Here is a 16,992-nt window from a genome sequence, read left to right as displayed (position 1 = left end):
ATGTTCTTGCTTTTTTGTTACCTTCTTAAATCTCCCTTTGTTGTCCAGACATGTTTGTTTTCACTTCTCTTGGTTGGTGAAAAGTCAAATAAGCCTTTTAAAAAATGATCACATAGAAATATTTATAAACTATAGAATATATGAATAGCATTGTTATAACTTCCGTTAGGATTCTTAAAGTTGTCATTTTCTACCTTTTTCTTTTTTCCCCAGTACTGTCGTGGACAGCAACCATCACAGTAATTACAAACTCACTAAAACCGAGAAAAAGTTCTTAAGGAAACAGATTAAAGCCAGGCATACTTTGCTGAGACACGAAGGCGTTGAGACAGTGTCCTGTGCCACTCAGGTAACCAAAAACTTACTGTTTGAATGTGGTCGTCTCGCCATGTTAATGTGTCGTCGTCACATTTGTTACTAATTGCTCAGAGAAGAAGGCCGTTCCCCTTCAGTCTTGTGTTATGTCTCTGTTCAGTATACACACGACAGGACCTACTGACTTTCTATTTTGGGGACATAGTTTGAATTTCTGTTGGCCGTGTGGGTTGACCTGGAGGGAGTGGTGGTGTATGTTAACAGAAACACTGTATGACTGTGTAGAGTTTACAAAGCATCCTTCTATTCGTTATTGTGTTTAATCCCTTTGGAATTCTTATGTGAGGGGTTAGAGAACTAAGGCTCTGACAGGTGGTGCGTCCTTTGAGAGAGTGGCTGAACAGTAAATTAAACCTCAGTCTTTTGTATCCTAATGTTCTCTTTCCCCTCTATTCCTAACTCCATTTTTGTTATAAGTATTTTGATTATGTGCTATAAAACAGGTTTAATTTATCAGACCTTATTTACAAAGCCTTTTCATTTTCTAATGGCAATAATTAAATTATATATATTATACTATAATATATATCAGTTATACATATGAGGGACTGTGAGACTTCTTGGACTGTGAGTTAAGAAGAACTTAGTTTAACTCTTACCTTTTCCTCTTATTTGGACATGAGCAGTCCCTTTGATCTCAGCTTTCTTTGTAAAGACACAGTATTGCATGTGTTTTATTCCATTGGATTAGATTCTAGAAGTATGTGACAGTACTTACTCATTTTTAAAATTCCATGTGAATCCAAAGTTGTTTTTTTTTTTTTTTTTTGTTCTTAGGGGTAGGAAGGAAGATCAGCCATCATCTAACCAAGGGCCAAACACATGCCCTTGAGAAGGTGAAGCTGGGATTAAAACTTGGGTTTCAGACCAGTGCTCTTCCCTTGTATCACGTTACACTGTCTTTTGTGCTGTGTGATAGTTTTAGAAACGAGTAATCTGTTAAGGGAGATTTATTTATTCACTTATTTATTTAAAGATTTGTTTATTTTAGAGAGAAAGAGAGCAGGGTAGGGGGAGAGGGAGAGGGAGAGAGAGAATCTTAAGCATCTTAATCTTAATCTCCATGCTCAGCACAGAGCCTTATGTGGGGCTTCGTCTCACGACCCTGAGGTCATGACCTGAGCTGAAATCAAGAGTCAGATGCTTCCCGCCGAGCAGGGATCCCAATGTGGGGCTTGGTCCCAGGACCCTGGGATCATGATGTGAGCCTAAGGCAGACGGTTAACGACTGAGCCACCCTGGAAGCCTGCTTCTCCCTCTTCCTCTGCTGCTCTGCTGGTTGTGTTCCCTCTTTCGCCATGTCTCTCTCTGTCAGATAAATAAATAAAATCTTAAAAAAAAAAAAAAAAAAGAGTCAGACACTCAGTCAATTGAGCTACCCGGATGCCCCTGTTGAGGGAGATTTAGCAGGTAATAGGCCCGTACTTAGATTAGACACAGTATTAATGACTTCAGAGAATTAAGCCAAATTCCTATAAAGAGGACAGCATACATCATAGATTAGAAGTCATATGACGGCACACACTCTGCTGTTTCTGCCAAGAGCCACCGAGGTTGCGAGACCTTCAGAAGATGAAACTGACATCGTCTCTGTTCTCTTCCCAAATGTAACTTGCTTTCTTTTCCTTCTAGGATCGTGGAGACAGGTGTAAGGAAAGAAATGGTTAATGTTTTGTTTTGTTTTGTTTTGTTTTTACCTCTGAAGCTGTTTCTAGTGGATATGTTTTTTTAGATTTCTAGAAGCTTTAACCTCACCTTCATGGCTTCCAAATTGTCTTCTTATTTGGGCTTGGTTATTTTTTCTCCACAGTATTTTTACAAGAAAGGAATAAAATTCTAGAAGAACCTCTAATTGCATATTATCTATCCAGGAGAGAACAAATGTTCTTTTCATGATGTCTGCTAAGTATGCGTGCCTTTATGCACATTCGTAGCCATAGTGAGATTTTTTTTAGAGCAGTGGTCCTCAAATTGTCAGGACTGAAGATAACTTAAAAAAAATTCTGAATTCTTTACTTCATATTATTGGGAAACTTGCTTGCTCGAACAATTATAAATAAGACACTTTTTGCTTTTAATTATATTGTGTGACTCACATACAGTAGGAAATAAATTCCTCCCTTTCCTCCCCTCTGCACTTGTTTTTGTGTGGTTTGCCTTCAGAATTGCCCACAGATCACTTAAACAGCATCCTTGAGGACCATTAGTATTCCTCAAGTCATACCTCACCATGCTCCTCAGTTTCTAGAAGGGGTCACGGACCCTTGACATTTATAACACCTTTGCAATTCCTAAGATTTGGGAATACAGAAATATTTTTGTAACTATGGCTTCATGTAATCAAATTATTTTAGTACTTTATAAACCCTGTTGAATGAGGTCCAAGGCAAGCCATCTTAGACTAAATTTTTTATCATGTTTTATATCATCGTATTAGTGTTTTGGTTCATCATGTATATCTGTGTGTTTGCAAACATATGAAGTATTGGGTCTTCCGTGATAGCACAGAGCTTTACTTTTCTTATCCAGTTTTATAATAAACTATTTCATTCTTGTAAGTCAAGTTTCTAGATATCTCCATTTGGTGTATATGAAACTAATACGTTACATTCTGATCTCCTGCTTTGTATATAAATCAGGGCTCAGCAGAGTACTGTCCCCAGGTCATATCTGGCTTGTAAGCTAAGAACGAGTTTTACATTTTCAAAGGGTTGTTGAAAATGAAAAAGAGCATGTGACAGAGACTTGCCTGAGAAGCCTAAAATATTTACTGTCTGGCTGTTTTCAGAAAAAATTTGTCAATACCTGATATAAGCAATAAAACTGATAAGAGTAAGCCATCAGTGGTTTACTTCTTTTAGGCTACAAAGTTTTGAGGAGTCATAGATTATAAATTAAAAACCTTAACACTGTGTAGAGTGTTTTATATGAGGTGTTAGGCCATAAGCATCAGAATAAAAATAGGAAACTCCCTGCCTGACCCCCCAAACAAACCCCTTCAATAAAGTTTAGCACAGGACTGCAAATAACAGGAAGTAAGCATGAAATTTAACTAAGGAAAAAGTTTAATTGCAAAGTGACTGAATTACTGAGACACAGAGGAAAATTTTCCCGTTTTATATTCAGTAGAAACTGTAGTAACCTCATATCATGGTTATATCAAGTGTGGTTTCTGGAAACCGACAGAAATAGGTTTGAAACCCAACTCTCCCATCACTACCGCAACTTAATTTCTCTGCCATTCAGTGTCTACTCTGTGAAGTGGAGCTAATATCACACACTTTGTAGGCTTTGTTGTGAAGGTTAAGTAGATTAAGGTAGGATAGTCTGGCAGAAATTAATATGTAACTCCTTTTCCTTGTCTTCCATCTATTTCTCTTTCATTGTGTTAAACTTGTAAGTAGTAATAAATGTGAGATTTTAATTTGTATGTATAGCCATTAAGAAAGGAATATTTTTTACTGCAAAGTCTATTTAAAAATTAGTGTTATTTATATCATAGGTATATTTTTTAATCTGTACTATTTAATAAGCTGGTTTATATACTATATGAAATTAGAAAACCAAATAACCACCATAAGGAAACCTTTTTTCCCCATCTCAGGGGAACATTTTTCCCCCCATCTTCATTACACCTTTGTGGAAATCTTATTTAAAAATAAACTTACTTTGGGGCGCCTGGGTGGCTCAGTGGGTTAAAGCCTCTGCCTTCGGCTCAGGTCATGATCCCGGGGTCCTGGGATCGAGCCCCACATCAGGCTCTCTGCTCGGCAGGGAGCCTGCTTCCTCCTCTCTCTCTCTCTGCCTGCCTCTCTGCCTACTTGTGATCTCTGTCTGTCAAATAAAATAAATAAAATCTTTAAAAAAAAATAAAAAAAAATAAACTTACTTTGTTTCATTTTAACATCTTATTTGAAAATAAATGGATTGATGCTAATTGCTCATGTCTTTTTTCTTCTTCTTCTTTTGTTTTTTCAAAGAATCTGGTTGTTGCCAATGGTGGATTGGGGAACGGTGTGGGCAGGAGCCAGCTGCTCCCCGTGTTAGAGAAGTGTGGCCTGGTGGATGGTCTCCTGATGCCCCCTAATAAGCCCTACTCATTTGTGAGATACAAAACTGCAGAAGAAGCCAGGAAAGCCTACGTTACCCTCAACGGAAAAGAAATAGTGGGTGATTTAGGACAAAAGATCATTCTGTACTTGAACTTTGTAGAAAAAGGTATTAGTATACAGGTGTCTTTATTTATTTATTTAAAGATTTTATTTATTTATTTATTTATTTATTTATTTATTTATTTATTTTAAATATTTTATTTATTTGACAGACAGAGATCAAAGTGGGCAGAGAAGCAGGCAGAGAGAGAGGAGGAAGCAGGCTCTCTGCTGAGCAGAGAACCCGATGCGGGGCTCGATCCCAGGACCCTAGGATCATGACCTGAGCCGAAGGCAGAGGCTTTAACCCACTGAGCCACCCAGACACCCCTTATTTATTTATTTGACAGAGAGAGATCACAAGTAGGCAGAGAGGCAGGCAGAGAGATAGAGGTGGAAGCAGGCTCCCTGCTGAGCAGAGAGCTTGATTCGGGGCTTGATCCCAGGATCCTGAGATCATGACCTGAGCTGAAGGCAGAGGCTTTAACCCACTGAGCCACCCACGCACCCCTACCGGTGTCTTTTAAAAGCAGTTGTTCGTTTTGTGGGAGTTTTCTTTTCATACCCACATTAGGAGGTTCAGTGATTGTGAAACCGACAGGAACTCAGTTAAGCAGCCCCTTTTTGTCTTACAGATGCTACTGACCCACCTCGTGTGTGCGGGCCAGTCGTGGAAGGGACGTGGGTTAGGCATAGCCTGCCTTTAAGGAGCTGGCCCTACTGCCCTCACGGTCTGTTTATTATCCATGTGACTTATTTTGGAGCCCTGCTACCTAATTGTTTTTTTTCACAATTTAACATTGGGGATTCAGATTGCCAGTTTTATAGCATCTACCTGGAAGCTTTTAATTAATCACTTAAGAATCAGTTGTGATCCAAATAATTGTGTGCCAAGCTTGCCATTCATGGGGGAACACCTCCAGCCAGCAGCGATCCCCGAAGCTTTAGAGTAGCCGTGTCCAGCAGAACCTTCTGTGATGATGGCAACGTTCATACGTTCACAGGCGCACTGTCCAACGTGATTGTGTGTTGCGGAACTGGTTTTTTATTGTACTTTTATTTAAGGAAATATAAATAAAATCTTTGTAGACTGATATACAGCAGTGCTACAGAGATTATTACATCTTTTCACCACTGTCCCATGGAAATAAGATGTACCGAGATGAACTTTGATGTAGACATCTGGTCTCCCATTATACTCATTTGCCATCTATTTAGGCAACATAATGTTTTGATCAGATACCCCGGGGATGGGTAGGTGATAATCTGACCGAATTTATGTTTTTATAAAATAAGACTCAGGAAGCTTTTAAAGACTTTATAAAGATATATTTTAAAAGTTATAATTCTCAGTATCTCCATGTATTTAATTTAAAATATGACATACATTTTAGATTTAAAAAACTGTGTTATCTCTGTATTGCATGTGTTTATGACCAGCTTTTGAAAACTGAATGGTTTGGGGGTAATTTTTTTTTTTTTTAAGATTTTATTTATGTTTTTGACACAGAGATATAGCGAGAGAGGGAACACAAGCAGGGGGAGTGGGAGAGGGAGAAGCAGGCTTCCTGCTGAGCAGGGAGCCCCATGCGGGGCTGTATCCCAGGACCCTGGGATCATGAGAAGGTACTGTCCTTCGGTTTTCCCGTAGTCATTATGTTAAAGGCTCAATAAGAAATTGCACAGAATTCTGGACTGTATCTTATTTGAAATCCCACATTAGATCCAGATGTATTTCCAAGGCTGTTGTTAGGAAATAAATCTTAGTAGAAACAAACAGAGAACAGAACTGTGTCACAAATGTTTTGATACTGATTTTGATAATTACTACCAGAGAGCCACTGAGTAAGAAAGACAAGAGGGTATTTCTCATTCTATTTTTTAAAAACTATTTTTAGAAAACTAAGTATGAATTACTTGTACTGTAAATTGCCTGTCTTTAAGGAATTTTCCGCAAAGCTTTTCTTACATAATTTGAATAAGTAATGTAACGCCTGACATGTGTAAACACTTGGTAAATATTTATCAGGTGATTCACTATTTGTGTTTCTGAAACAATAATAAAATCTAGTAGACATATTATTATTTTTGTGAATTTTTATGTTAAATGATTCAAGATTGAAAACTCTTCAGTAGAAAAACTTTAGAGATCCCATCTGTAGCATGAACAATGAGATCTCTAGTGGTAAATGAATTGCATTATTCCCTTTAATTATAGATCTGTTCTTTTTCTTTCACTGCTACACCTATCTTCAACTTTGAAGGGCACAGGGATTCAAATTATTTTAATATAAACCGAATAATTCTTCATAGGATGATATTTTTATTTCTTTAGAATATGTTTTTTGTTGTTTTAGCTTTTCCTGTTACTGGACCATAGCTAGTATCAAGAACTTAAGGGCAGGGTGCATGGGTGGCTCAGTAGGTTAAGCGTCTGCCTTCGGCTCAGGTCACGATCCTAAGATCAAGTTCCGCATCTGGCTCCCTGCTCTTCGAGAAGCCTGCTTCTCCCTAAGGGCAAAAATGAGCATTTAAATTTTTGTTTTAGATATTTAGAGACAGTCTGGCTTTTTAATAGAGTGGCAAACTATAGATATTATGACAAACCTTGTTTCTTAGTAAAATTTAAAAAGTAGCTCAGTTGTGTTCCAATAATATTTAACTAAACACTGTTTTTTATTTGCTGTTGGCTAACTGTGGTGGATACACTGTACCATAATTTTTATCTTGGTTTTCATTTTTGTATTTTCCTATGTCATGTGCCTTTAGTGTTCTTATTTCTGAATATGAAGATTGGGAACTTTATGAACTGGTAAATGGCCTCTGGACAGAAGTATTTGTGTTTAGGAACGCTAAGTTCTGTCTGTGACTGTTTTGTTTTGGTTTCCCAAGCACAATGGAAAGAGATGGGGCTTCAGGCCTTACCTCCAGGCCTCATGGTAGTAGAAGAAATTATTTCTTCTGAGGATGAGAAAATGCTTTTGGAAAGCGTTAACTGGGCAGAGGATATAGACGATCAAAATGGTAAGTAAAACTTCTAAAATATGATATTTAAATGTCTCTGCAAAATGCCATGTTAGCGCTTCTCCTTTCCTCTTCCTCCTTTGCTTTATTAAAATTTCTAATATTTCCTCAAAATTACTTGAAGTAGCCTAGATCTAATAATAGGCAAGTTATGCCAACATTTCTTAAGGGCATTAATAATAAAAGACATATAGTTATCAATTTTAATCTCCAAACTAATTAATATTCATTAGCTAACATTTGTAGAGCCAACATTGGTAAGCCCTTTCACATACATTATCTTCTTTGATCCTGTCCCCCCTACTCCCACAAGGCACATTTCCAGTGTGGGATCAGCAGCTCAGTACCTTGCTGCCGCAATGCAGTGAGAGCCTCCTAGAGATTTTTGCAAATGAGAGTTCCTCTGACTCTTCCCAGATCATAAATGGTCTTGTGAGTGGCAGCATCCGTAGTTGACTCTTCCGGGTTGATGGGATGAAACTCTCTAAGGCTTTGTAATCATTTTAGATTGAAAAGAACTGCAGAGATGAGGTAGAATGGTTAATTTTTTTTTTTTTTAAGAATGGTTAATTTTTTTCTTTTTTTAAGATTTTATTTATTTGTCAGAGAGAGAGAGAGGGAGAGAGAGCAAGCGAGCACAGGCAGACAGAGTGGCAAACAAAGGCAGAGGGAGAAGCAGGTTCCCTGCGGAGCAAGGGGCCCGATGTGGGACTCGATCCCAGGACACTGGGATCATGACCCGAGCCGAAGGCAGCCATTTCACCAACTGAGCCACTCAGGCGTCCCATAGGATGGTTAATTTTTTATTTTTATTTATTTATTTATTTATTTTTATTTTTAAAAAAGATTTTATTTATTTATTTTACACAGAGAGAGAGAGATCACAAGTAGACAGGCAGGCAGAGAGAGAGAGAGGAGGAAGCAGGCTCCCTGCCGAGCAGAGAACCCCAATGTGGACTGGATCCCAGGACCCTGAGATCATGACCTGAGCTGAAGGCAGAGGCTTAACCCACTGACCCACCCAGGTGCCCAGAATGGTTAATTTTTTAAAGATAATCCAGTAGTTACCAAAAATTACCATTCCTAAAAGAATCCTGACTCACACTTTTGACTTTGAAATAGACAAAGGAATGCAAATATTTTTCTCTCAAATAGTTTCCTTTCTTTTCTTCATTTAGTTCAAAAATCCTTGAAGCACAGGAGGGTAAAGCATTTTGGTTATGAATTCCACTATGAGAACAACAACGTAGATAAAGACAAGCCATTACCTGGGGGTAAGTAATTGCTAGGAAACCACAAATGCTGGCTCAGGAAATAAAGATTTAATGTACTGGAAGTATGTCATAGTGTGTTTCGTTTGCCGTTTCTAGGTACACTGTTGAAATAGCTGATTAAAGTTAAAACATTTACATTACATACATAGTGAGCTTTTGTGAAAACTGGATACGTGTAGCTAAGGCTAAAGTTCCTCCCGAACACCATCCTCACTCCCACACTTCTCAGAAGCAGTACTGTTAACAGGTGAGGACACTTGCTGTAACAGAGGAGATTACGTCCCTGCAGAGAGACTGTAGAAGTGTGTAGTCATTAACACATAGTGTTAGACTGTGTGTTACATGTTCACATCTCACATGGATGCCTCCAGCTTGTTCTTCTTTCTTTATTAAATATTTGGGAGATCTGCCGTGAGCTTTCATCGTGTGCACTGTTGCGCAGTGGCTTACTCAGTTAGTTCCCTGTTGGTAGACACTTAGCTTATTTCTAGTTTTTAACTTTATAAGGGCTGCTGTGCATGTCTTTGTGTATATCTCTTAGGCAGTAAGCAAGAATTTCTCAAGGGAGACTGCTAAGTAGTAGAATCGTTATGTCAAAGCTGTGTTCATTTAAAAATGTTAACAGATACTGAAAAACTGCCCCCAGCTCAGCTGTATCGACATGGTTCTTACCCAGCGTGTACCTCCTTCCCCCCACCTATGCCAATATGTGATACAATAAAACTTAACTTTATAATTTCCTGATTACTAACGAGGTTGGCCATTTTTATTTACCTTTCTGTGAATTTCCCTTCATATCCTTTGCCAGTTTTTGCTACTGGGTTGACTAATTAATAAGATTTTATTGTATGATCTGTAAATTAAACATTTGGTAGGGTTGTGTGGGAGTTATGTTTATTTGTATGACTTTAATCTTATTGAAAGCTTACTTTCCCTCATAAAATAATGTTTTTGACTTCAGTGAAAGTAAGTTAGTTCTACTTTGAAAACTATTTTGTGTTTTTGTTTTTGTTTTTTAAATATTTAGTTTTTGAGTACTGTCTATACCAAACATGGGGCTCAGTGGGGATCAATCTCATAGCCTGAGATCAAGAGTCACATATTCCTCAGACTGAGCCAGCCAGGCATCCCAAAAACTGTGTATTTTACAAGGAAATAATTTAGGGGTGTCTGGCTGGCTCAGTTGGAAGAAGGAGCGACTCTTGATCTTGGGGTTATCAGTTCAAGCCCCACATTGGGTGTGGAGATTGCTTAAATAAATAGAAAACTTAAAAAAAAAATAAAAGGAATAAATAAGTTAAATTTAAATTTAATTTTATAAAGTGGAATAATTTAAAATAGCAAGAAAGAGTGGTCAGCCTAATTTCCAGTATATAATAGTAAATTTTATAATTTTATTGCTGTTTTACAAAATGCCAAAATTGTGAGCAAAATTTTTCTTTTGGATATTTTGTTTCACTGAAAATCAATAAAATAACTTTAAAGATTCTGAAGGTTTCGTTTTTATTTTGTTTTGTCTTATCAGTTTATTGTTATATTTAGATCTTGACTGCTAAATAAAAGCTGTGATATTTTTCACAGTGGCTTTTCTGTTTTTTTTTTTTTTTAAGATTTTATCTATTTATTTGACAGAGATCACAAGTAGGCAGAGAGGCAGGCAGAGAGAGAGGGGGGAGCAGGCCCTGCTGAGCAGAGAGCCTGATGCGGGGCTCCATCCCAAGACCCTGAGATCATGACCTGAGCCAAAGGCAGAGGCTTAACCCATTGAGCCACCCAGGCACCCCGGCTTTTCTAATTCTTTTTTTTTTTTTTTTTTTAAGATTTTATTTATTTATTTGACAGAGAGATCACAAGTAGCAGAGAGGCAGGCAGGGGGGCGGGGAGCAGGCTCCCTGCTGAGCAGAGATGCGGGGGGGCTCGGGGCTCCATCCCAGGATCCTGAGATCTTGACCTGAGCTGAAGGCAGAGGCTTTAACCCACTGAGCCACCCAGGCTTTTCTAATTCTTGAGTAAAACATGCAAAGTAAATATTTTAACGTTTCATCGTTATAATTACTGACATCAGGTCTTCCTGACATTTGGGATAGCATTCTGGAGAAGTGGTTGAAGGAAGGTTTCATTAAACACAAACCCGATCAACTGACTGTTAACCAGTATGAGCCCGGACATGGTGAGTATTTTCTTATTTCCACCTTGCAATCATATATTTCATGAGTAAGTAGATTCCTTAACTCTCTAAAATCAAAGGTATGATTTTTTAGGGTAAACTAACTCTTCGCATTAATTTGCTTGTGTCTGTTACCTGTGTTGGCTATTTAATCCCCTGCAGATCTGTACGTTAATCCCTTGAGGAATTTGTGTCTCAAAGTGTAGATAAGCAGACTGGCCCCTTCGCTGTCTGTGGTCTTTTTTGTTTGTCTCAGCATTTCATTCAGACGGGGAGGAGACTGTTGCGAAGACACATGATGCCCGTGTGGTGGGATACCCAGAAGAAGGCTGCTTGGCTGGATGCTCTTGCTCTTGCTCTTCCTTCCTTCTCCTCTGAGAGTGTGACGACAGTTCTAGGATGATATGTTAGTAAAAGTCTTTAGGCTCCTGAGTTTTTTTGCACTTTTTAGCAGCATCTCCGTGGGATATTTATAGTAATGAAATGCTCTTAAGGATTTTAGCAATGGCAGACATCATGGGGTTTGGGGTTTTTTCCTGCTTTTATCACAATGTATTGTAATTACGTATGTACCTGCCAGTCTTTCTGTTGGTGTGTGTGCTCCCTGAGGACAGGGCTCTGTCTTCCTGCTTTATATACTCCTGCCACGCAGCAGAGTCCTTCTTCTTGGGAGATGCTCAGTGAAGGTAGTTGAGCAGTTGATGTCGGAATGATGCGTGTGTCTAGTCTTCACACCCGGCTCTCGCTTGTGTTCTGCTTGTGCTTGGGAATCCCGTGTTCACGGGCAAACAGAACTTTGGCATTGATCGGCCGCACATTCTCTTGGGCTGGGTTCGGGCTAATGCCCCAGGTAAGCAGCAACTTGCATCTGGGTTTCAGAGTGGGACTAGTGGCTCTTCGCCGTGAAGTGGAGAGATTTTCCGTTCAGGTTTGGTCTGATGTCCTGGAATTCACCCTCGGCGTTTGCTTTTCACTAAATGACGGTACCTTCCTGAGAGCGGCAGTGTTCTCCCCGGTATAGTGTGAGGCTGTGTGTGTCTTCAATCTACTGAAAGGACAAATGAAATGACCTATTATTTTATTTTCTGTCCCAGGAATTCCTGCTCATATTGACACACATTCTGCTTTTGAGGATGAGATTGTTTCTCTCAGTTTGGGGTCAGAGGTAAATGTTCAAACATTTTCATTAGCCGTTAACAACTCTTACCTGATACGATGCTGTTTCATGGGATTTCCCACACCTCTTAAGCAAAATGAGGTAGGATTTAAACCTAAGTAAAGGTGCTAATAGCACCTTTATATCTTATAGAATATAAAGTGATCATAGCCTCTTCTTTCAGGTGTCTGAAGTTTTATGCATCAGCTGATCAGATGGTAGGAAAATCCCTGTTTTTTTCACATATTTTTACACGTTTCGCTTGTAGCCCGTGAAGACTAGCCAGACTACCCTCCTGACGTGCAGCAGTGCCACCTAGTGGCAACAGATGGTGGCTGCGCGCCACAGAAAACGGAACACAAAACTAAAATATGTGTCCAGAATTTTGATACTTTTTCACATATATTATTACCTGATTCATTCCCTTCAGAAACTCTGAGAAGTCCACGATAATATGCTGATTTTTACAGACGAAGAATATGAGGTTCATGTTTATTCATCGACTTGTTTGTATAACTGCACTTTCCTTGAGCTGCTCAAGAAGATAGAAAAAGCATGATTTAAAGGGATGGGTGCAAACCGCAGGTAGAATTTTAGTTAAAAATCAGAATTTTAAATCCAGAAGAACCCTTAAAATATCAGGTCCTCTAATCTAACCAGAGGTTGCTTCAAAATCTGATCTTGTTCCTAGAGGCGAATACAGTTTCCTAGGTTGTGTTGTTTTATTTTGTTTTGCCTTTGTGTAGTCCCTATCACTAGGTTTTTGGTGCTTTGGCTTTTTAACTGATGCTGAACTCATGTGATGATGGCAATGCTGTGACATGAGAGTTAGTACTCTTTGATGTGTCTTGTCACCCACATGTATGGATTTTTATTAAATGCTTTATAAATAAGGAGGACGGGTAGGAAAAACAAAGAGCTCTTCTCTGTCTGGCTTGTTTTTATTTTACCTGTTATCCTGGCTTGTGGCTTTAGGGGATCTGTAAAGAACGTCTTTGTCTTTTCCTCTCAACTGTCTAACCAGCTGAGAAAGGAGACACAGCTGGAGATGAGAGTGTCGGCTTTACTACTGAGAAAACACAGCAGAGAATGGCTTTAGATCTGTAGCCAAGTGGACGTATTAATAGTTGAATTAAAGTGACTTGCCGTGCTTGTCACCGGTGCAGCCAGACAGCTGGACACCTTGCTCGTGGAGGCAAGAGCTTCCTCTCTAACAGGACATGAAGGAGCACATATTAGGTTCTGCAGACCGTGTAGATCTGAAAAAGAGAGCAAGTGAAGAGCTCAGCCGAGCGAGCGTGGCCCCAAGCTAGCCACTGCCCCGAGCCAGGCCCTCTCTCCTGGGCAGTTAAAAGTGAACGGCTGGCAGGGGCGCCTGGGTGGCTCACTAGGTTCTGGGACCAACCCTTGATTTCAGCTCAGGTCATGATCTCAGTCAGGGTTGTAGATCTAGCCCTGAGCTGGGACAGTCGACAGCGATTCTGCTGCTGGAGATTTTCTCCCTCTGCCCCTCCCCCTGGTCACATGCATGCACTTGTGCTCCCCCCCCCCCCCCCCCCCCCCCCTTAAAAAAAAAAAAAAAAAAGAGTGAAGGAGTAGAGAAAAGCCAGGTATGTTGTTCCTTTGCTTTTACTCTGGTGGAAATTTCTGCCCCACCTACGGAAATATGAGGAGTGAAACTAAATGTTCCTCCACAACTGGAAGTCATAAAGAAGGGAAAACGTGCCCTTTTCCCGCACTGATAATATGCTGCAATTGTCACCTCCACTTGGTGTCTCTGAAGGCACATAATTTTTAGCCGCTAATTTGAATGATGGGGTTCTTGGCTAAAGCCGCCTTTGTCGTAGCAGGAAAGCATGCATGTTACGCCTTATGACAAGACCAATAGATTTTCTTGTTAAGAGGTAGTTTTTGATGGGTAGCCAATCTTTGTAATTTGGGGGAAAAAATATTTACTAGACATGTAAGTGTATCGTGATATTTAAAAAGTTGACTGTATTTGGAGCCCTTTGTTTCGTATGTAAAATGGGATTAACATTAGCTCTTGTCTGGCGGAAGGATTGTGAGTTAACTTTGTAGACTGTTTTCTAACTCAGAGCGGTGCAGACTTACTAAGGTAAGGTGCTTCTTTGGTCCCTTCCTGGAAGGTTTCACTTCTGTAACAGAGGGAAGATCACGTTCCCATGGCCTCAAAAATAAGATTTCCGGTGGTCCCCAGAAAGGTGGCTTTCACCTTTTCTTCTTGCATTTACCCACCTTTGCACCTGTTCTGTTTGCTTTTGACACTGTAGTTGTTTGCACTTTCTTCTGGCTCTGTGCCCCAGACCTAGAACCTGTCTCCCAGACTTCTGTCCCTTTTTCTTTATTTCTTTGACAGCCTTAATTGTTGTAAGAAATTTACTATAGGATCTACTCCAGCTTCCATCTCATTGTAATAATTTGTCAGTGGCACCATTGTTTTTAGTGTTTTGTTTCTCGTTAGCTAAAATCCTTGAGATTATACTTAACTCTCTTTTTTTTTTTTTTGTAAGATTTTATTTATTTGACAGACAGAGATCACAAGTAGGCAGAGAGGCAGGCAGAGAGAGAGAGAAGAGGAAGCAGGCTCCCTGCAGAGCAGAGAGCCCAATGCGGGGCTTGATCCCAGGACCCTGGAATCATGACCTGAGCCGAAGGCAGAGGCTTTAACCCACTGAGCCACCCAGGCGCCCCTATACTTAACTCTTTACTTGCTTCCTTTTCCTCGAAAATTTCTGAGAACTCCTAATTTGTTTTATTGAGTGTAATTGACACACAATATTATATTGATTTCAGGTATAACAGTGATTTGAAATTTATACACACTACAAAATGATCACCATAACAAGTCTGGTTACCTTCTGTCACCCTACAAAGTTAATACACATTACATCAAAATTCATGGAGATACTGACCAAAGCGTTACCACAATGAGCACAGATAGCTGCGGGTTTAAACACAGAGATATTTGAAGAAGTAGTAATTTTATAAGAAGTTGGTTTGTCAGTAAATATTTTTTATTATGATGATTTTTGCAGCTGAGTGGGGTGGACAATTGGGTATCTGGTTAATGAAGGCTTTGTCTGTTGAATGCCTGCTAGAGGGCTCCGAATTTGTTACATTACTTGTTCCCTCTCCAGGCTCATGCTTTTGGCAAATAGTTACTAAGTCCAGCTTGATCTTCTGAAATATATGGTACTGAGTAAAAATTTTTTGTGAAATGTTTTGAGCGACTCAGTTTCTCTGTTGCCAGCTGAGTAGTTTTGTAGATTCTGTGGTTTTTTCCAAACTCTGTATATTTTGCCCCAGAGATGTTCTGATGCTGGAGTGATTCTCGTCGCGTCCTGTATGTCAGGGATGACTCACAGGGTACTTCTCTTGCAGGAGTGTGTTGCTTTAACAGACAAATGTTCCCTTGTTTTCCTCAGCACAAATTGGGGGAAGAAAACAAAGATACTTTGTTGATGGGGCTTGAAACAACTAACACAATCTGGACCCTCAGCATCCTGACCTCATCTTTAGCCTCAAATTCAACCTCAGAATGTCTATGTATAAGCAACACTTATAGCCTCAGTTTCTTCTTATAGCCACACAGTTTCTTCTTATTTTTATCTTGCTTCCAGGCCCCAGACTTTATTCTTCTGCGAGTTCTTGGAATATTTACATTTTGTAAAGTTCTGTCAAATAAATTGTGTCTGCTGTGTAGCTCCTTTCTCCCTTCTTGGTCCTTAAAACTTGTTTGTGATATTTTCCATCATCTCTGTAATGCTCTCAGCATTGAAAGGATGACGATCTGCCATCCAAGTGGGTATATACTTGGGCCCGTGTGTTGGTGTGGGTGTGGGAGTGCATGCGCAGGGACGCCGTAGCCGCAGCTGTGGTGTGGCTGTGTATGTGGGTGGAGGTGCCTCGGGCCACGTCTTCATTTCCCTTTGATCCAGTGTGTCCCTAACATTCAGAACTAACGTGGACAAGTGGATCTGGTTTGTGAGCCAGAAGGAGATGCTTTACCTTACTTAGTCGTGTTTGTTTTTATACCGTGAATTCTGTTTTCACTTAAGCACTTCCCCTACTAACTTATGTTCTGAAGATTCCAATTTTTGTGTAATTTTCTTATCTTTCAAGATATCTTGGAAGCCAAAATCCCCTTTTGTGTAAATGGGGCAAATGAGTCTGCTGACGATTCTTCCAGTGCCCTCCTCCTGCCCTTTATATGCTGCAGGATCCACGCTGCCCTTACAGTGTGGAGAACGGCAAGAGACATGCCTGTTCCAGGGCCGGTAATCTGCTAAAAAAAAATCTGTTTCACAGAGTGACATCATGAACTAGAACATTTTGTTGTATTTGGAGCCTTCCAAGTACCAATTCTTTTATCTTTTCAGGTAGAATTTGTACATTTACTTTGTAGCAAGACAGCAGCATTGTATCACTGCGGGTATGTAGAACTAGAATGAAATTTGTCAGTTGAGGGCAGAAAGCTACAATAGAGGCCTGTTTAGGAGATGCAGTAGAAACTGGTGATTGGCTGTTAACTAAGAGGTCACTTGAATTTGGGGATAATAATAATAAAAGATACATACGTATTATAAACACTGTGTTTTAGCCTACCTGTAAATTCACTCACCAGTATTTTGATGTGGGGCCCTTCTTTCTGGGATGGTCCACAGTCTGCCTTGTCTTTCCAGCTTTCATTTCTTTAAGGTGAAGCAAAAACTTAAGATACCTGTGACACCTGAGCGATTGTATTTCCAAGATTTTATTAGTGAATTATCACATCTGTTACAACAATTCATTATTTTGTTTACTTGCACTGAGTCTTTTAGGAGC

At 39.6% G+C, this 16,992-nt stretch overlaps 1 protein-coding gene across 2 annotated transcripts in view; it reads left to right on the top strand.

Moving 5' to 3' along the window:
• The window catches only part of ALKBH8 (alkB homolog 8, tRNA methyltransferase), a 54,211-nt gene that overhangs the window by 5,318 nt on the left and 31,901 nt on the right, over positions 1-16,992 (top strand). For both annotated transcript variants that reach the window (XM_032838355.1, XM_032838353.1), the window contains exons 2-7: positions 214-349; positions 4,356-4,593; positions 7,419-7,550; positions 8,729-8,824; positions 10,890-10,994; positions 12,086-12,156. In XM_032838355.1, the coding sequence (XP_032694246.1) occupies positions 214-349; positions 4,356-4,593; positions 7,419-7,550; positions 8,729-8,824; positions 10,890-10,994; positions 12,086-12,156 (778 nt within the window). The remainder of the gene's footprint in view (positions 1-213; positions 350-4,355; positions 4,594-7,418; positions 7,551-8,728; positions 8,825-10,889; positions 10,995-12,085; positions 12,157-16,992) is intronic.

Source organism: Lontra canadensis, unplaced genomic scaffold, assembly GCF_010015895.1.
Source record: "Lontra canadensis isolate GAN:19392208 unplaced genomic scaffold, GSC_riverotter_1.0 scaffold104, whole genome shotgun sequence".
In the NCBI taxonomy this organism is placed as follows: domain Eukaryota; kingdom Metazoa; phylum Chordata; class Mammalia; order Carnivora; family Mustelidae; genus Lontra; species Lontra canadensis.
Note: the sequence above shows the minus strand (reverse complement) of the source record. Positions and strands in the feature narration are given on the sequence as shown.